A 14,250-nucleotide genomic window follows, 5' to 3' on the forward strand; every position below is an offset into this window, starting at 1 on the left:
GCTTGTGGATTTCAGTAGCTTCTCTGTGCAGTTTGACATAATGGTTCTCCGAGTGGTCTAGCATTTCTTTGTTCTCAAATAATATTATGTGTCCAGGTTGGTTCATAAGGTACTCTGCTATAGCTGACTTCTCTGGTTGAATTAGTCTGCAGTGCCTTTCATGTTCTTTCATTCATGTCTGGGTGCTTCATTTGGTACTCTCTATGTCAGTGTTTCTCAACCTTCCTAATGCCGTGACCCCTTAATGCGGTTCCTCATGTTGTGGTGACCCCCAACCATAACATTATTTGTGTTGCTACTTCATTACTGTAATTTTGCTACTGTTATGAATTATCATGTAAATATCTGATATGCAAACTGTATTTTCATTCACTGGACCAAATTTGGCACAAATACCCGATACGCCCAAATTTAAATACTGGTGGGGTGGGGTGAGGGGGTTGATTTTATCATTTGGGAGTTGTAGTTCTTGGGATTTATAGTTCACCTACAATCAAAGAGCATTCTGAACTCCACCTATGATGGAACTGAACCAAACTTGGCACATAGAACTCCCATGACCAACAAAAAATACTGGAAATTGACCTTGAGTTTGGGAGTTGTAGTTCACCTACATCCAGAGAACACTGTGGACTCGAGCAATGACGGATCTGGATCAAACTTGGCACAAATACTCAATATGCCCAAATGTGAACACTGGTAGAGTTTGGAGAAAATAGACCTTGCCATTTGAGAGTTGTAGTTGTTGAGATTTATAGTTCACCCACAATGAAATAGCATTCTGAACCCCACCAATAGAATTGGACCAAAATTTCCACACAGAACCCCCATGGCCAACAGAAAATACTGTTTTCTGATGGTCTTTGGTGACCCCTCTGACACCCCCTCGCGACCCCCACAGGGGTCCCGACCCCCAGGTTGAGAAACACTGCTCTATGTAGACTTGTGTACTGCACGGTATGTGGTAGACTCCTGCAGTGGTTAGAGCAGTGGTTCCCAACCATTTTTTTAACCAGGGACCACTAGACAAGGGACCACTTTGACCAGGGACCACTCTTCAATGTTAGTACCAAAAAGGTTACAAATCAGTTTTTGGTCAACTTTTGATTCAGTTTGGTTATTTGGAGTGCTGATTCAAAAAATTGCATTGTATAGACCACATCAACTCTAGTTTCTGATACAAAACATATGCCATCCATTAGTTGCCATCCGCTTGCCCACAGGAAAGCATATTAAATAATCTAGAGATGATGTGGTCTATCCAAGGGGACAGGGATGGTCAGCGACAGGGAAAGAGTGGCAGGCGGTACAAAAGGGGTGAAGAAGAAGATGATGGTTGGGAACAATCTCAAAGATACCCAGTTGCAGCAAATCATAGACAAAACCATAATCAATGCAGTTAAAGATGGTGATGGAAGGATATCCTTTGAGGAATTCTGTGCTGCTGTAGGAGTCCTAGATATCCAGAAAAAGATGACCCAAAACAATGGTAATTGTAGTTCTCTTTGCATTCAGAGATCCCTGTGATGCCCCCACCCCCCATGATAGATCTAAACCAAACTGGGGACACAGACCCAATGTGGCCAGCTGTTGGGTTTGGGGGATGATTGACCTTTACATATGGGATTTGGAGTTCACCTGTACCTAAAGAGCACAGAACCCCGCTGATCACGGATCTGGGCCAACCTTGGCATACAGACCCAACATTGCCAACTGTGAATACTGGTGGGATTTGGGGAGGATTGATTTTGGGTTGTAGTTCATCCATATCCTTATGCATTGTCTAATGGGAGCATTAATAAAAAACAAAAGGAAAGACTGACTTTTTTTTTGAATAAATAGCATTTCAATTTACCTAAGCTGCTTCTGCTGCTGCTGCTCCTCATGACCCAGCTGGGCCACTCTCAGTCCCACGACACGTGGGTGCTTTCCCCCTGCCTTGAAGGGACGTGAGACTCCCTCCAACCTCACACGCTCTCCCTTGCTCACACATGTGCACTACATTGCCAGCACTGAGTACTCCTGCTCTCCCCTCTCCACTTGGAGTTTCAGAAACAGCCCTCCCCTTGGCTGAGAGGCCAGCCAATCACAGTGGGAGGAGGACTTATGGTGGGAGAATTTGCCGTCTGTTCTCAAAAAGGAAGGAAAAGAAGGACAAGTGGAGAGATCTTCAGCCTTCTCTGCCAAAGATGTTCCTAAGACCATAAGAAATATGTGTTTTCTGATGGTCTTTGGTGACCCCTCAGACACTCCCCTCGTGACCCCCCAGGTTAAGAAATGCTACCTTATGCTCACATTATTTCAGCCTTTTTAGGGTGCACCTACATTGCAAACTTAATGCATTTTGATACCACTTTAATGCCATGGTTTAATTCTATAGAATCCTGGGATCTGTCATTTTGTGAGGCATGAGCACTCTTTGCCAGAGAAGGCTAAAGACTTTGCAAAACCTGAACTCCCATGATCCCATAGCATTGAGCCATGGCACTTACAATTAATTCAACAGTGTATGAAATAGGAGACAAATGTTATATAGTATGTTAATCTATAAGGTTCATCTCAAAAAGAATTAATATGTAAAAGAAAACAATCCTCATGGTGGTGGGAACTATAAATGTTGTGTATGTATGTATATATATATATATATATATATATATATATATATATAATAAAAAACATGAAAAAATTGCCAATAAAAATATGAAAAAACAAAAACAAAAAACAGTGTAGATTCACCCTTAGAGAACTGGAACCATTTTAACTTTCATTGCCAAGGGGTGATTCAATCCAAAAATGGTTACCTCTGGGGTACAGTTTAAAAGCTGCACTGTCACCTTTTTAATGTTAAGTGTCAGAAATCTTTTTCCATTTTCATTCAAATGTGATGCCTTGCATCACTTTCTATAGATCTGGAATGCCCTTTTCCCTAAGAAGTATAAGATTATTAATGTATTTTTTTATTAAAATATTTATACCCTGCTGTATATTCATGGATCTCAGAGCAGTGCACAATAAAATCAATTTATATAAAAATGTAAACCATTTGCCTTTTAAAACTGATCAGATTAAAGGCAGGGGAAACATTTGAAAACCACTTACATGTGCAGATTTGGACAAGATCAATAATGACCCACAGCTTTAGTAAGCGGTCATGTCTTTACCTGATGCCAAAATGACAGCAGTGTTGGTGCCAATTAACTCTCTAAGGGGAGGACATTCCATAGTTGGACTGCCACAACAGAAAGCACTTGTCTCTACATTGCTGGCACGGCCTGAAATTTGTTGAATTTGCAAGGCAAATTTCAGGGGAAGTTAACCTGGAGGTCCTTACACCTAAATTTGGCTTCGGAGCTAAGCTTCAATTTCTCACTAAAGCTGATATGTGCAGTGGGTATCAACACTGCCCTGTCGCCAGTTCCCAAGCCAGGGATTCAGCCTGTGTTACACTCCCTATGAAGATTCAATACCACACTTTGGGGGTACTCCTGAATTCAGTGTTGAAACTGGAGGCCCAGGTTTCTGCAGTGGCCAGGAGTGACTTTGTATATTTAAAATTTGTGTGCCAACTTGTGCCCTTTCCTTGAGACTTGGATTACTGTAATCCACTCTACATGGGACTGCCTCTGAAAAATGATCAGACATTTCAGCTGATTGTTGACTGGGGACCCTTCTACACAGCTGAATAAAACCCCACATTTTCTACTGGTATATAGGTCAGTGTGGACTCAGATATCCCAGTGGAAAGCAGATAGTGTGGGATTTTCTGCCTTGATATTCTGGGTTATATGGCAGTGTGGAAGGACCCCAGGAGAGTTCAAAACCCCTGATGCTGCCAATTTGTTTCCAGGCACAATTCAAAGTGCTGGTTATTAGGGCTGTGCGGTTTCATTCGTTAATTTCGTAATTCGTTAATAATTTGTATTTAAAGTGGTTTACGATCCGATATTGAACCATTCAGGAGCAACTAAAAATCGAAACGAATTTTTAAAATTTATTTCGTAACTGTTTCGTAATTGTTTCGAAATTGTTTCGTTATTATTTCCGTATGTCTGGTGCAAGTTTTATAGTTGTTGTTGTTTTATCAGTGATAAAAAAATAAATTATCACACCAACAGTCAACAACAGAGGGAGAGGGAAGCTTCAGAAGTTCCCCCTGTCCCATTTGAAGGGTTTTTTAGCGTATTGCGCAATCGCGTCCGCCATTAACGAATCAATTCGTTATTGTTTCGAAATTGTTTCGTAATTTCCGAAATTTCGTAAATATCGAACTTTTTTAAAGAAATATTTCGGAATTCTTTTAAATAATGAAATGCAAAAACCCCCTAAAAACGAATCGAGTTTAGAAACAATTTTTTCCGTGGTTGCACAGCCCTACTGGTTATGATGTATAAAGCCCTATATGGATCAGGACCAGGCTATTTTGGCAGATTATATCTCCCTGTGTGGGACAGCCCTGGCTGAGGAATCTTCAGGAGAGCTCCTTCTCTCAGTTCCGCCACCATCACAATACTGATGGGAATGCAAGAGAGAGCCTTCTTCGTGGTTGCCCCTGGGTTCTGAAGCTCCCTTCACAAAGAGACTAAAATGGCTCTCTCCCTATTGCTTCTCCGACAGCATCCAAAAACCTTTTCATTTCAAACAAAAATGGGCTGGGGCTGCTGAATGGTTTTTGGTAGCTTTGTTTATTTTAATTTTTTTAAAGCTTTGGTTATTTTATATTTTCATTGCATTGTTTTCATAGTTGAATTAATTTAACTGTATCATTTTTAAAGTTGCTAGCTGCTTTGCATCACAACCATGGGGTAAATAAATATAATATTGTAACAGAAACAACAAAATATTTTCATCCTGATCCAGATTTTTCACGATTTTCTCCTTGTCCTCTGTCCATGTTAGCAGAGAGAATTTGGGGAGTGGGGGTGGTACCCCAGCATTGGGAGGGTAGGGACACACACACAGAATTGGGGCACCAGGTTATTCAATACATCCACGATTATCAGTGCCATAATGCTTGTGTTGAAAAGATTGGGATTCTACTCTGGCTGATCCTAAATGGTGCCTGCTTGAAACGCAATATAAACAAATGCTGCCAACATAATCCCTTACTGAGCTTATGAGAATGGCAAAACTGAAAGATAAAACAAGACCAAATAAGGCTTCTTCACCAGCTCTCCCAATGCTGACAGGGGATAGGGAAAAGACAGAACTACTTAATGCCTTCTTTGCCTTCTTTGCCTCGGTCTTCTCACAAAAAGAGATTAGGACAAGGAACAATGGCTTCAAACTACAAGAAAGGAGATTCGATCTGAACATGAGGAAGAACTTCCTGACTGTGAGAGCCATTCAGCAGTGGAACTCTCTGCCCCGGAGTGTGGTGGAGGCTCCTTCTTTGGAAGCTTTTAAACAGAGGCTGGATGGCCATCTGTCAGGGGTGATTTGAATGTAATATTCCTGCTTCTTGGCAGAGGGTTGGACTGGATGGCCCAGGAGGTCTCTTCCAACTCTTTGATTGTATGATTCATCTTTTTCCCCTTCCTCCTCCTCTTCTTCCCCTTCCCCTTCTTCTTCTTCCTCCTCCTCCTTTCCTTTCATCTTCTTCCACTTCCTTCTTTTTCATCATCTTCTTCCCATTCCTTCCCCTCTTTTTCCCCTTCTTTTTCTTCCTCCTTTCCTTTCATATTTTCCCCTTTCCTCCACTTCTTTCTCCTCTCCTTCTATCCTTTCATCCTCTTTCCCCCTTAGTCTTCCCCCTTTCCATTCTCCTCCCCTTTCTTCTCCTCCTCCTTCATCTTCTTTTGCTTCCCACTCCTTTCTTTTCATCTTCTTCCCCTTCCTCTTTCCCTTCGTCTCCTTTCCCTTCCTCCCATTCCTTTCATCTTCTTCCCCTCTCTCCTCCACCTTAGTCTTCTCCTTGTCGTCCTCCTTCGTGGTGCAGGAACTCATCCTTGCTCTTCTCGTCCCCGCTACCCAGTTTCCCGTTCAAGAAGCCCTGCCCAGGAATAGCTCTTCTTCCTTCTAGCAAAGGCAGAACGGTCTAGTAAAACTGACCTACTTTACCGGATGCTGAGAAGAGGATGCCTTAAGGGTGTTCCTTCCAATCTCCTTTGGGGGGGGGGGGGGGGGGGAGAGAGAGAAAGTTCCGACATCGGACCAGACCCCCAGAGCCAGCAGGGGCTCTGCACTGCCTAAGCCTTGCTGGAACTGGAATCCCTTTCAACCTCCCCCAAAAAGCAGGAAAGAACTAAAGGAACACTCAAGGATCATCAAGTTTGTAGACGACACCAAATTGGGAGGGATAGCCAATACTCCAGAGGATAGGAGCAGGATTCAAAACGATCTTGACAGATTAGAGAGATGGGCCAAAACTAATAAAATGAAGTTCAATAGTGACAAATGCAAGATACTCCACTTTGGCAGGAAAAACGAAATGCAAAGATACAGAATGGGGGAAGCCTGGCTCGAGAGCAGTACGTGTGAAAAAGATCTTGGAGTCCTCATGGACAACAAGTTAAACATGAGCCAACAATGTGATGTGGCGGCAAAAAAAGCCAATGGGATTTTGGCCTGCATCAATAGGAGCAGGGGCAGCTCGTCCATGACGCGAAGTAAGCGGTCGCAGAACACTTTTTTTGCCAGGGGCGCAGAGGCGCCTCTGTAAATGCCCCTCGACTGCCACTTGAGGAGCGCCCCCTCAGCTCACAACAGCCCTAGCAGTCCGGGGGGAGCCTCTGCTTTCTTGCCTTGCTGCCGGGCGATCCTCTTCCCAAAGGGGCTGGGCCCTTGAGCCTCGCCTAGCCCCTCTCGTTCCTGCTCCACCCGGCCACCGGGTGCACGAGCAGAGCCGGCGCTCAATCGTTCTCTGCGTTTGATCCCTTCCCCATGACCAGCTTCCTTTCCCAATCGCCCGGCGCTCCACCTGCCTCCTCTCCTCTCCCCAATCCGCGGGTGGGCCAAGGGGCGGAGCTGCCGCCCCTGGCCTGCTTCGGGTCCAGAGGGGTGTCTGAAGACCCCAGTGTGCACACCAAAAGTCGCCTCTTCTCCTGACTTTCTCTTCAGCCATTGGGACCAAGACAGAGAGAGAGAGGCCCTCTGGCTGGAGGTATCTCCCACCTCCGCTCCCTCCTTTGTTTTTGCGCCTACCTTCAGGAAAGGTGGGCATCTCCACCTCTGTCTCTCTCTCTCTCTCTCAGTCCCAATGGCTGAGGAGAAAGTCAGGAGAAGAGGTGACTTTTGGTGCACATGCCGGGGTCTTCAGGCACTCCTCCGGACCCAAAGCGGGCCAGGCAAGGGAGCAAATGCGGCAAGGTGAACTATTACTGGGATGTATAGTTCACCTACAATCAAAGAGCATTCTGAACTCCACCAATGATGGAATTGAACCAAATATGGCACACAGAACTCCCATGCAAACAGAAAATATATATCAACGATTGGTTGGGGGGGGGGGGGCGCCAAAATACTGTTTGCTTACCATTGAAAATTACCTAGGGCCGCCTCTGAATAGGAGCATAGTGTCTAGATCTAGGGAAGTCATGCTACCCCTCTTTTCTGCTTTGGTTAGACCACACCTGGAATATTGTGTCCAGTTCTGGGCACCACAATTCAAGAGAGATATTGACAAGCTGGAATGTGTTCAGAGGAGAGTGACTAAAATGATAAAAGGTCTGGAGAACAAGCCCTATGAGGAGTGGCTAAAGGAGCTGGGCATGTTTAGCCTGAAGAAGAGAAGACTGAGAGGGGATATGATAGCCATGTATAAATATGTGAAAGGAAGCCACAGGGAGGAGGGAGCAAGCTTGTTTTCTGCTTCCTTGGAGACTAGGACGCAATGGAACAATGGCTTCAAACTACAAGAGAGGAGATTCCATCTGAACATGAGGAAGAATTTCCTGACTATGTATTGTCGAAGGCTTTCATGGCTGGAATCATTCAGTTCTTGTGGGTTTTTTCGGGCTATATGGCCATGTTCTAGAGGCATTTCTCCTGACGTTTCGCCTGCATCTATGGCAAGCATCCTCAGAGGTGAGGTCTGCTGGAAATGGGAAAAAGGGGGGGTTATATATCTGTGGAATGGCCAGGGTGAGACAAAGGGGCCTTTGTAAGTTGGGCTGGGTGTGAATGTTTCAACTGACCACCTTGATTAGCATACAATGGGCTGACTGTGCCTGGAGCAAACTCTTCTTGAAAGGTGATTAGATGTCCCTGCCTGTTTTTCTCCCTGCTGTTTTGCTGTTGTAATTTTAGAGTTTTTTAATATTGGTAGCCAGATTTTGTTCATTTTCATGGTTTCTTCCTTTCTGTTGAAATTGTCCACATGTTTGTGGATTTCAATGACTTCTCTGTGTAGTCTGACATGGTGGTTGTGAGAGTGGTCCAGCATTTTTGTGTTCTCAAATAATATGTTGTGTCCAGGCTGGTTCATCAGGTGCCAAGGAAGAAATCATTAAAATGAACAAAATCTGGCTACCAGTATTAAAAAATTCTAAAATTGCAACAGCAAAAACAGCAGAGAGAAAAACAGGCAGGGACATCTAATCACCTTTCAAGAAGAGTTTGCTCCAGGCACTGTCAACCCATTGTATGCTAATCAAGGTGGTCAGTTGAAAGATTCACACCCAGCCCAACTTACAAAGGCCCCTTTGTCTCACCCCAGCCATTCGACAGATATATAAACCCCCCTTTTTTCCCATTTCCAGCAGACCTCACCTCTGAGGATGCTTGCCATAGATGCAGGCGAAACGTCAGGAGAAATGCCTCTAGAACAGGGTTTCTCAACCTTCCTAATACCCCGACCCCTTAATAGAGTTCCTCATGTTGTGGTGACCCCCAACCATAACATTATTTTTGTTGCTACTTCATAACTGTAATTTTGCTACTGTTGTGAATCATAATGTAAATATCTGATAGGCAGGACATATTTTCATTCAATGGACCAAATTCGGCACAAATACCCAATATGCCCAAATTTGAATACTGATGGGGTTGCGGGGGGGGGGGGGGGGTTGATTTTGTCATTTGGGAGTTGTTGTTTCTAGGATTTATAGTTCACCTCCAATCAAAGAGCATTCTGAACTCCACCAATGAGGGATTGAATCAAACTTGGCACACAGAACTCCCATGACCAACAGAAAATACTGGAAGCGTTTGGTGGGCGTTGACCTTGAGTTTTGGAGTTGTAGTTCACCTACATCCAGAGAGCACAGTGAACTCAAACAATGATGGCTCTGGGCCAAACTTTGCACAAATACTCAATATGCCCAAATGTGAACACTGATGGAGTTTGAGGGAAACAGACCTTGACATTTGGGAGTTGTAGTTGCTGGGATTTACAGTTCACCTACAAACAAAGAGCATTCTGAACCCTACCAACAATAGAATTGGGGCAAACTTCCCACAAATAACCCCTATGACCAACAGAAAATACTGTGTTTTCTGATGGCCTTAGGTGACCCCTCTGACACCCCCTCGCGACCCCTCCAGGGGTCCCGACCCCCAGGTTGAGAAACACTGCTCTAGAACATGGCCATATAGCCCGAAAAACCCCACAAGAACTGAACTTCCTGACTGTGAGAGCCGTTCAGCAGTGGAACTCTCTGCCCCGGAGTGTTGTGGAGGCTCCTTCTTTGGAAGCTTTTAAACAGAGGCTGGATGGCCATCTGTCAGGGGTGATTTGAATGCAATATTCCTGCTTCTTGGCAGGGGGTTGGACTGGATGGCCCATGAGGTCTCTTCCAACTCTTTGATTCTAGGATTCTATGAATCTGGGAATGTGGTGGAGGCTTTTCAACAGAGGCTGGATGGCCATCTGTCAGGGGTGCTTTGAATGCAATATTCCTGCTTCTTGGCAGGGGGTTGGACTGGATGGCCCATGAGGTCTCTTCCAACTCTTTGATTCTAGGATTCTATGAATCTGGGAATGTGGTGGAGGCTTTTCAACAGAGGCTGGATGGCCATCTGTCAGGGGTGCTTTGAATGCAATATTCCTGCTTCTTGGCAGGGGGTTGGACTGGATGGCCCATGAGGTCTCTTCCAACTCTTTGATTCTAGGATTCTATGAATCTGGGAATGTGGTGGAGGCTTTTCAACAGAGGCTGGATGGCCATCTGTCAGGGGTGATTTGAATGCAATATTCCTGCTTCTTGGCAGGGGGTTGGACTGGATGGCCCATGAGGTCTCTTCCAACTCTTTGATTCTATGATTCTACTCCAGCGGGTCTCACCTTTTGAGAAAGGCTAGCTTGAAGTAAGTGAAGGGAGGGGGGCGGCGGGAGGGGCGTGGCTTCTGCGACCTTGGCTCCGCCCCGCTTTGCTGGTGGCTGCGCGCGGCGGCCAAGAGCAGGCAGAGAAGAGGAGGAGGAAGGAGGTTGGTGGCAGCATCAGGACCGCGGCTGAAGGTCCCTCCGCCGGCTCTGGCCCTTGAGGACAGAAGAAGCCGACCAACCTCGACGGAGCCCGGCCAGTGAGCAAGCGAGCGAGCGAGGATGCTCGGCGTCCGTCGCGCGTTGCCTTGGGCGCTGCTGTGGCCGCTGCTGCTCTTGCCCGGCGGGGCGCTCCGGAGCGGGCTGGGCAGCGCGGCCGGGAGCCAAGGTAAGGGCAAGCCGCTCCGATCCACTCCTCTCTTCTTGCCCATTGCTCCTTGGACCCCCCCCCCCCCCCGCGCTTCCCTACGCTTCTCGCCTTGCTCTCCCGTTTTGGTGCATGCTTTCCAAGACCTTTCCGACTTCTGTCGCCCCGAAGGTGAAGGTCTCATAGGAGCCCCATCTCCCTTGCCCTCTCGTGCCGTCTGGAATCGCCAGTGTCGATTCAAATCCTGCAGTCGAACAGTATGGAAGTGCTTTCGAAGAGTCGACGCTGACCACAGAAGGCATTGCATGAGCCTACGCTGACCATTGAATGCATTGTGTGATTCTACAGAGACCACTGAATGCATTATATGAGTCTATGCTGGCCACTGAATGCATTATATGAGTCTATGCTGGCCACTGAATGCATTATATGAGTCTACACTGACAACTGAATGCATTATATGAGTCTATGCTGGCCACTGAATGCATGATATGAGTCCATACTGACCATTGAATGCATGATATGAGTCACTGACCATTGAATGCATTGTATGAGTCTACACTGACCATTGAATGCATTATATGAGTCTACACTGACCATTGAATGCATTATATGAGTCTATACTGACCATTGAATGCATTATATGAGTCTACAGAGTCATTGAATGCATTATGAGTATACTGACCATTTAATGCATTATATGAGTCTACACTGACCATTGAATGCATTATATGAGTTTATACTGGCCATTGAATGCATTATATGAGTCCATACTGACCATTTAATGCATGATATGAGTCACTGACCATTGAATGCATTGTATGAGTCTACACTGACCATTGAATGCATTGTGTGAATCTACACTGACCATTTAATGCATTATATGAGTCTACAGTGACCATTTAATGCATTGTGTGAATCCTCACCATACCTTGCCTTATTTGAGTCTCCACTGACCATTGTAGTCTACACTGACCATTGAATGCATTATATGAGTCTACAGAGTTATTGAATGCATTATATGAGTATACTGACCATTTAATGTATTATATGGGTCTACACTGACCATTGAATGCATTGTGTGATTCTAGAGAGACCATTGAATGCATTATATGAGTCTATGCTGACCATTGAATGCATTATATGAGTCTATACTGACCATTGAATGCATTATATGAGTCTATACTGACCATTGAATGCATTATATGAGTCTACACTGACCATTGAATGCAATATATGAGTCTGCACTGACCACTGAATGCATTATATGAGTGTACACTGACCATTTAATGCATTATATGAGTCTACAGTGACCATTTAATGGATTGTGTGAATCCTCACCATACCTTGCCTTATTTGAGTCTCCACTGACCATTGTATTTGTCTACACTGACCACTGAATGCATTATATGAGTCTACAGAGTCATTGAATGCATTATATGAGTATACTGACCATTTAATGTATTATATGAGTCTAATGTATTATATCCAGCCTTTTAAACAGAGGCTGGATGGCCATCTGTCAGGGGTGATTTGAATGCAATATTCCTGCTCCTTGGCAGGGGGTTGGACTGGATGGCCCATGAGATCTCTTCTAATTCTTTGATTCTATGGTTCTATGATTCTGCGATTCTACACTGACCATTTAATGCATTATATGAGTCTACAGAGTCATTGAATGCATTATGAGTATACTGACCATTTAATGCATTATATGAGTCTACACTGACCACTGAATGCACTGTATGAGTCTACACTGACCATTGAATGCATTGTATGAGTCTACACTGACCATTTAATGCATTTTATGAGTGTACACCAACCATTTAATGCATTGTGTGAATCTACACTAACCATTGAATGCATTATATGAGTGTACAGTGACCATTGATTGCATTATATGAGTCTACACTGACCATTGAATGCATTATATGCATGTACACTGACCATTTAATGCATTATATGAGTCTACACTGACCATTGAATGCACTGTATGAGTCTACACTGACCATTTAATGCATTTTATGAGTGTACACTGACCATTTAATGTGTTGTGTGAATCTACACTGACCATTTAATGCATTATATGAGTCTACAGTGACCATTTAATGCATTGTGTGAATCTTCACCATACCTTGCCTTATTTGAGTCTCCACTGACCATTGTATTAGTCTGTACTGACCATTTAATGCATTGTGGGAGTCTACACCATATCATGTCTTATGTGAGTTTACACTGACCATTTAATGCATTGTGTGAATCTACTCTGACCCTTTAATGCATTATGAGTTTACACGGACCATTTAATGCATTGTGTGAATCTACACTGACTATTGAATGCATTATATGAGTCTACACTGATCTTGCAATGCATTTATATGACTGCAGATTGGCCCTGGAATGCATTATACGAGTCTACCCTGACAATATAATGCATTGTATGAGTCCATACTGACCAAGCAATGCCTACACTGACCATGATCTACACTGGACATTGTTTGAGTCTACACTGACCATACATTATATTAGTCTGCTTTGACCAAATCTTGCATTATACAACTCTACACCGACCTGTGTCCAGTGACATTATATGTAGATAGGAACAGGGGTTGCTTGGCAGGATTTGCATTTGCTTTGCTGTGAGGCTGAGAAAGTGTTGCTCACTCATGGTGGGATTCCATGGTGAAATGGAGATGTAAAGCCTGCCCCTCCAGAGTCCTGGTTGAATGCACATGCAGACAGGAGGGTAAATCAGGTCATCATTTTCATACATTTTCTTTTTTGAAAAAAGTTTACTTTCTTGGTTTCTGTTGTATCCTAACAGGTTACTCTCTTTCTCTGTTTGCTTGATTCTGAGGTCAGGGGAAGTTTTCTCTGCCAAATGTCTCATTGCTGTTAAAACTACAGCTCCAAAATGGGGCATAGTTAGGAGAGTTGGGAAAAGGTCTTGGTAGAATGCTGGACTAGGGCAGTAGCTTCAAACTGCAGGAAAAGAAAGCCTACCTCAATATTAGAAAGATCTTCCTGAAGGTTAGAACTGTCTGGCAGTGAAATATATGTGGTGGAGTCTCCTTCTCTGGAGGTTTTAAAGCAGAGCCTGGTTGGCGATCTGCCGGGGGTGCTTTGATTGTGTGTTCTTGCATGGCAGGGGGTTGGACCGGATGGCTCTTGTGGTCTCTTCCAACTCAGATTCTATGTCACCCCTTTCCTTCTCTTCCCCAAGTGTAGGCATTAGAAAGGTCCTCCTTGGTGAAAGATTATTTCTGGTGGTGGTTATAATGCAGTGTGTACTTTGACAGCCCTGTGTCCAATTTAAAGGAGTGGATGTTCCCAAAGAGTCCTTTATTTACTTATTTTTATTGTATTTTGGCAATCCAGAGGTCTGCAACAGGGTGAGGGAGTCTGCTTTTTTTGCAGATTAGCTTAGGCTCCAAAGGTTCACATTAAAATCTAATGGGAAGATAGGGTTTGAGAAGCTGTGGGTTTCACTCATATAGGGGGCAGTGGCATTACTCTGGAAGGAAGAGTGTCTTCTGTAAGATGATGTGTGATAAGGATCACATGGAATAGATTCATAGATTCATAGAGTTAGAAGAGACCTCATGGGCCATCCAGCCCAACCCCCTGCCAAGAAGCAGGAAAATTGCATTCAAAGCACCCCCGACAGATGGCCATCTAGCCTCTG

General features: G+C 44.4%; 1 protein-coding gene across 5 annotated transcripts in view; it reads left to right on the forward strand.

Annotated features, from left to right (window-relative positions):
- The first annotated feature begins 10,318 nt into the window (after positions 1 to 10,318).
- EPHA5 (EPH receptor A5) overlaps positions 10,319 to 14,250 on the forward strand; it is a 339,685-nt gene continuing 335,753 nt past the window's right edge. For 4 of the 5 annotated variants that reach the window (XM_060781401.2, XM_060781402.2, XM_060781403.2 and 1 more), the window contains exon 1: positions 10,320 to 10,586. In XM_060781401.2, the coding sequence (XP_060637384.1) occupies positions 10,481 to 10,586 (106 nt within the window). In that variant the 5' untranslated portion in view covers positions 10,320 to 10,480. Of the gene's footprint in view, positions 10,587 to 14,250 lie in introns of all 5 variants that reach the window. The other variant, XM_060781405.2, reaches the window with a different exon arrangement.

Source organism: Anolis sagrei, chromosome 6 (assembly GCF_037176765.1).
Source record: "Anolis sagrei isolate rAnoSag1 chromosome 6, rAnoSag1.mat, whole genome shotgun sequence".
In the NCBI taxonomy this organism is placed as follows: domain Eukaryota; kingdom Metazoa; phylum Chordata; class Lepidosauria; order Squamata; family Dactyloidae; genus Anolis; species Anolis sagrei.